Raw genomic sequence first — 7239 nt, 5'->3', positions numbered from 1 at the left:
AAATGTCGACTCTGCACAGATGGGGTCACGCAGAAAGCCTTTTACCCGTTTTTTAATTTATAAAATTCCTTATAGACAGTAAACATTTATGAATCCATTTTTTATTTTTTTTAGTAAGTATTTCTTATGCCAATTTTACTGATCTTAACCAATATTCTCATATCCTTATCAGAAACAGATTTTCGGGACAGGACTATAACACCTGGAAATGGCTTGAAATTATTGTACCACCAAGCACGCACATGCTCATAGTCAATAATTCTAGCTTAAAAATAAATTATTCACATGAAGTTTATTAAAAAACAAAAGTTTTTTAGAAATTTTAGTTGCTTATAGATTAGGATTTACAAATGAATACCAGTACAACCTTCTGCTTGCTCGCTACACAAAAATACCCTTAGAACTTAAACATACTTATGAAACTGCTGAATGTACTGCTTGCAACTGCATAGTAATTGTTTCCCACTCATAAATACCTGGATCAGGTCATTCTAGAACCTGATGAGGTAACATCTCTGAAACAGATATAGGCTTCCTTGAAACCCTAGATCTTATTAAATATATGAATAACTAGAAGACCAAACAATACCTAGAAATCTCCAATCTAGGGTGAATATTTTATTTTTTCATTTAGGATTTTTATGATCTAATGAATCACTATACTAATTCTAATAAGAAAGGTATTATTTTTTTATTGCAAGAATCCCAGTATGTTTCTAGGATATCAGTTAGATTCTTTCACATTTTCACAGATAACTTTTTACAATTCTACTGAAGCTTTTTGACAATAGGTTGAAAGCAAAATTTCAAAAAGCTTTTGAGTTTTGTATGATATATGTTACAGTTAAAACGCAAATATCAGATAATACTAGAATTACTGGATAGTTAGAATTATCCAAGCAAAGTGGATAGAACTGTATATTTGTAAATATTTCATTGTATTCTGAATTTATCTGGTTAAAAATATATTGTTCTGTTCAAATAAATAACTGTTTCTAATTTGGAGTAAAAATAAATAAATGTAATTTTTAATGCTGTTGCATGTACTGCTTTATCCATCTGACATACTTAGAATAACTCAGATAAATAAAGAAGTTATCAGTCAATCTTCTTTCCCTTTTATTCAGCCAATTTGGATAATACACAAAATATCCAGGTAAGACTAGCTTTCCACCAAGCAACCTTATATCATCATATTAAGAAAAAAATTAGCTTTAATTTGATATAAAAAACATGCATATACATCATGAGCAGCATATTTTATTTAAAAAATAAATGAACCAATTTTTTTTTCAAAAATTAATTATTAATTAAATTTAACATATTTGTGGCCACTTTTTGACTGGCCACCTATTATCAATGCATTCTTCTAATTTTAGATGTATGTAAAAATGTGAGTTTGATTAACTATGTGATGAATGTAGTGATCCTGCAGTGGGATCTGGTACTATTACATAAACACATAAAAATAAAATGACATTTAACAAACATCAACATTTTACCAAAATGAAATAAAGATAAATAGAATTAAATAAAAATAAAGTTAAACAGGATTAAATAAAATTAAGTAAAATTAAATAAAATTAAACAAAATTAAAACAAATAATAAAATCAAATAAAATTAAACATAATGATAAACAAGGAAGTTATTAAACACAAATACAACATAATAATGAAAATGTAAATGATGAATAAATTCTATACATTTAACAAATTTTAAAAATTACTAAACAAATTTTTTAAGAAAACAATTAAGATTTATTATATTTTAAAAAAACTATGTGTGGCGTTATTATAAATAATATTCACAATTCAGTAATAAGTAGATGTAAAATTTCATTAACGCACTTAGTAATAACGAACTATAAGAAGTATTCACTTTTGTCGGCACTCCCAAGGTGTCATGTACTGTATTTTAAAATTTAATGAGTGACTCTGATGGCAATGATTGGATCTCCTGTCGCATGTGACTGTCAAAATCACTAGTTCTCTTATATTCTTTTGTTCCAATTATAATGCTATAAATTTTATAAGCTCCACTATGAATATTTTTTTAGATAACTACATTATATACTTTTGTTGTAAGTTTTTTCTCTGATGATCATGATCTAGTGTATATGACGATCAATTTATACAACAAAGAAATGTTAAAACATAAAAGAAACATATCTTAAATATATATAAACGAATTTATTTATCCACAACTAACCAATATAACATATTACAAAAAGTATGTTCTGGGTTTGCGGACTGAGAAACGGTTCATTGATTTGTGTTGGATACGTTTAGGTAATGGGAAACTGATCTTTGAATCGTGGAATTGTTTAACTTGTGGCCTTCTGGTGTTACTGGCCTTTACTTCTTCAACTTTAATAATCTGGAAAAAAGTTACAAGTTATTTTTCTACTGTTACTCAATATATGTTCTTATAAGATTTGTTGATTGCATATAAAAAATGTCAACATGGAAAAATGTTAGGTATTGAATACCAGGAAAAAAGCCACACAGACTAATTCCAACGATGCAATATACCTAATCTCTTTAGCACCGATTCGACCTACTCAAATATAAGAAATTTAAGTAGGAGATACCATAGTGCATGACAATAAAGTTTAGTGACAAGTGACAATAAAGGATGTGACAAGTGATTATTATTTTAGAACACCTTACTTCAGATGAAAGTTTTAAAATTTTATGACTGCATAACTGTTCACTATTAACATTCGATATTGAAGGGGTAAATTTTATTGTCTTCTATAAAGCCCAAAGTATACATTTGGAGAAAAACACTTTTTTTCATTAAATTACTAAAGGAAAACTCCATTTTACACATTTCATTTTGTTAAATGGAATGCTACATACAGCATAACAGTAAATGTATTTGTTCACTTAACCCTAGCGGTGCCACTGCCGTTTATAAGTGTCAAATGTGTAGGTGCTGCAATCACTTATAAGCACTTTGGTAACATTGATAGTTTGTAGGAGCCAATTTGAATTTGATAATGTTAAGTATATTAAATTAGAGTGACATCCAATGTGTTAAGGGAGTAAAATCACACTTTTATCTAAAGTATTCTAACTGCTTGCTATCCTCTTGCTTCATTCCTCAGCAACTACAGTCCAACTTCTGGTTTAAAACAAGTATTTCACTTAAAGTCCATGTAAACTAATAGTCTCTCATAGTTAAGTTTTTTATATGTGACTATGTCCAATACTTCTAATTTAAAAAAATTAAGCATCTAAGTAATGTGTGATTAAAACCCTGATCTACTATATTCCAAGGAAGAATGCTGACCCTTACATCGGAGATTTCATATGTTATTTTCAGAATGAAGTTACTTGTACATGATGATGACATTTGTATCTGTAACACCTTTGTGTTTTTCTTTGCATTAATATTTCATTTAACTCTTGTTGTCTATTCTCCTTTCCATGATAGCCTCTATCTTTCATAAATATTATAGGACCCAATCAGAACTGTATTCTACGTTAAAGGGAATATTTTTTGAGCAAATATTTTAACTTTCTCATGTTTAGTCTTTAGGCTTATGATGCTTTGTGTATTTTCCATCTCCTTTAAATTTATAATTAATCACAATAGGTAGTTTTTGGGGATTTGGTATGAGGATTCTACTAATGTTCAAATTCATCAATTATATATGAAGTTTACTTTCTTGACGATCAGACTCATTGGTTTTAGTGCTGTTTTTTTTTGTTTCATTACAAATGATGTTTTCATGGCATATTCAACACACTACTAATTTTAGTTATATTTTTAGAATTAACTTTGGTGTGTGTTTATTTAGGCTATTTATGAAACTGAATGTGACTAAAAAAAACAGATTTAGGGGGCAATGATTAGTTTAGTTCACCCATCATAACCAAACATATCTGACATTTAATGTAAGCTTAAATGGTGTCAGAGTTGCCATATCTTCAGTTTTTTCATACTCTCACATAATATTATAGAAATGCATTGAACTTATATAAAAATTCATAGATTTTAATTAAATTAAAGATAATAATTAAATGCATATACAATAAAATTAATTAAAATGATATAAAAAATTAATAGTACTACTTAAATTACTGTATATAATAGAAATGGTTGACCATTCACACCTAATAATAAGAAGGTCCTAATAGACAAGATGTGAAAAGTGCTGTCAAAGAATTTACAATATTTAACTGCATTTAAAGTAACAGAAAATATTTATGAATGCTGTTTTATACTTATTCAAAACTTGTAGTTTCTCATAATACAAATTATAATTTCATAAAAGTAACTTATATTTTAAACCTTCATATACATTTTACCAAAAAAATATGGCAAGTTTTATACTTATTCAAAATTTGTAGCTTCTCATAACACAAATTATTATTTCGTAAAAGTAACTTTATTTTTTAAACATTCATATACATATTAAAAAAAATATGGTAACACTGTGACGCGGTGCCTTGAGGAAAATATATTTGGTTATGTTGAGTGCTCTAAACTAATCATTGTCCGATGTAGGTTATACTGTAGAATTGCTCACTAATGTATCAATACTAAACATTACAAAAATACTAAAACTAGCATAAAAAATAAACAAAACACAACTTATGATGTCAAAGACAAGTAAACAGAAACTCAACCAACAATCTTTTAAACCAGACTATAAAAAATAATTTCGTATTTATTCTAGCTTTACTCACAACTCATACAAATCTGAAAATTGTATATATGGATACTGCATTGCTTGTTTATCAACTTACAATGCATTGCTAATTAATATAAGAGACGAGGCAACTAAAAAACGGAATCTTGTAAAACAGTACAAGGATAGTAGACATACACAATAAAATTCTAGAGAATCACAGATTTCCTGAAAAGAATCAACAGAAACATTAAAGTCACATTATTTTAGATGAATAATCAAAGCATAAAGAAGACAAAGAAGATATTAAGTAAATCCCTTTACTTTAAATTTGCCCTTAGAAAACAAGCATAATTTAAGTAAGATATAGGTTCCCACAAACACAATCTTAAAATATTTCCAGTAATATCAAAATAACTCACCTGAATGGAATGAGCTCTAGCTCTGTGGCGAGCTCCCATATCCCTGTAACAAGCTGTTACTGCACCTGATACACTAAGGTCACGGTATTCCCTGTACATGTTGTGTGTACCAGAACGGGAGTCATACCTCAACCAAATACCAAAGTTCTTAATTTTAATGGGAGATTTTTCTGGAATTTGTCTAACTGACACAATTTCTCCAGTAGTTTTCTTGAACTTCCTAAGTTGCCTCAAGAAATACCAAAAGCGGGACTTCGCTACAATTTTGTCTGGAGAGAAAATTCTCATTTTATATAAAGGAGTACTCTTCTCCTTTTCGGTGGGCAATTTGCGCCCGATAACTTCATACTCCTTCAACTAAAACAAATAGAAAATGTATTGTGCGTGTATCAAACCACATGTTTACAACAATTATTAATTTTCAAATCATAAATAAGGACTTTAAATGCTAACTAATGATAACATAATATAAACATTCTACGTGAAAATTATGAATTAGTAATAATATAAATTTTATATTTTCATATATTTCGGTAAAAAATATTCTACTAACCTCTCCTTTGGCTTTCATGGCTACGGTTTTTACGGAAAGGAAGCGGAAATGTGCTTTCTGACTTTGACACTTTTTGGATGTCAAAATAATAATACACAATTTTATCGAGTGATGTCGCTAGAAACGTTCTTCTTTTTTATATATAAAATAGTTTTTTAAACTTTAAGAATGATTGTCTTTACTCCCGAAATTAGTTCAAATGCTTAATTATTTTATTTCGAGTATAATATGAAATAATCTGTATAATTGTATTTTTAATGTAAAATTTCAATTTTCAATATAATCACCATCTCCGGATAAGGTACAGTATCCATATCCATACATAGTGTCAGGCAATTATTATACAACCAGTATTACGAATACAATAAAAGTATTACACATTTTGCAAATACAATTATTGTACAGTCCATCTAATTTAGATAACGATTTACGTCATTATATACGTCAGAGATTGAAGTTGACATAGTTGCCAAAGTATAAAAAAATCCTGAATCCATTTTAAATCAAATAGGTCACATAATTATTAATATACTCTTTACAATGACTATTTAAATTCTTATATGACATTTTTGAAATAAAACACACTAATTTTGTTCTAAAAAGAACAGATTTTATTAAATATGTAAAAATATAAAACAAGAGGTATTCACTTTAAAATTTAAAATAATAAAGTACAAAAAGTGTCAACACCGCAACTGTCAAATAAGTGTTACCAATTTATGCCAAAATTTTACCTTCGTTCAATTACAGTTACAGTGTGTTCCGAACAAATGTTCTTGATAAAAACGCTTTATAATGCATTTATACAAATTAAATTAAACATATTATTTTGTATTTCTTTAAGTTAACATTAATAGAAATTTTTAAATATTAGTTCTACGCGTATATAATAAAATATATCTAGTGGCTGTAATGCCAGTGTACTCGGTAAAGTGATTCTAAAAAAGAACACACCTACACCCTAAATATTTCGTGTTGGTATCATGTGACGTCACAGGCTATGACGCCGATGACGTACATCGTTAACTAAATTAGATGAAGTGTACATACATAAAAGTATGGTATGGTTTTAGATACTTTAGTTTATTTATTACGGATAAGGATAATTTCGAAGCTGATGTAAGATGACAGAAAAAAAAGACAAATCGAATTTTTGTATCACCTTTGTATGGTAACAAATTAATAAAGTTACAATACATATATGTTTAGGTTTTTAAATATTTGTTTAAAAATACAATAATTTGAACATAATAAACATATATTATTTGTATCTAAAGATAAAGACATTTATCTGCCGTAAAATTTATATTATTCGAAGCTATTTTCTGGTGGAATTTTAATATTAGTTACTATCTTCAATAATAATTAACCACAATTTCAGTTGAAAATACATTTATTTGACGCTTCGATTTCCACTTCGGAAAATACAAATTTGTAGTTCTCAAAATACAAATTTATAGTTTTGTCTAGATCAAACAAAATATTTGTTAACCACTTAGTACTGCTACAACAAAATATTAAATTCTATACCTACTTGCCACAATTTTTCCTATATTCTATCTATAGAATCTTATTTCTCTATAATTTCCTATAATCTTAATCAACTAATATAAAAGTATGGCTT

General features: G+C 27.7%; 1 protein-coding gene across 1 annotated transcript; it reads right to left on the bottom strand.

The window, feature by feature from the left end:
- Positions 1–2170: 2170 nt before the first annotated feature.
- Positions 2171–5770, bottom strand: RpL18A (ribosomal protein L18A). The gene is made up of 3 exons (XM_072535232.1): positions 5616–5770; positions 5063–5419; positions 2171–2377 (listed from the first exon to the last, which is right to left on the bottom strand). The coding sequence occupies exons 1-3, from the start codon at positions 5631–5633 to the stop codon at positions 2222–2224; spliced, it is 531 nt and encodes a 176-aa protein (XP_072391333.1). The 5' UTR covers positions 5634–5770; the 3' UTR covers positions 2171–2221.
- Between the last annotated feature and the right edge of the window lie 1469 nt (positions 5771–7239).

The sequence above is a fragment of the Diabrotica undecimpunctata genome, chromosome 6, assembly GCF_040954645.1.
Source record: "Diabrotica undecimpunctata isolate CICGRU chromosome 6, icDiaUnde3, whole genome shotgun sequence".
NCBI classification, from domain to species: domain Eukaryota; kingdom Metazoa; phylum Arthropoda; class Insecta; order Coleoptera; family Chrysomelidae; genus Diabrotica; species Diabrotica undecimpunctata.
Note: the sequence above shows the minus strand (reverse complement) of the source record. Positions and strands in the feature narration are given on the sequence as shown.

Excerpts from the sequence above, each read along its gene's own strand:
- RpL18A (XM_072535232.1), bottom strand. Across the intron at positions 2,378-5,062 it reads CTAGAGCTCATTCCATTCAG|ATTATTAAAGTTGAAGAAGT; the intron begins GTGAGTTATTTT and ends ACTTTTTTCCAG.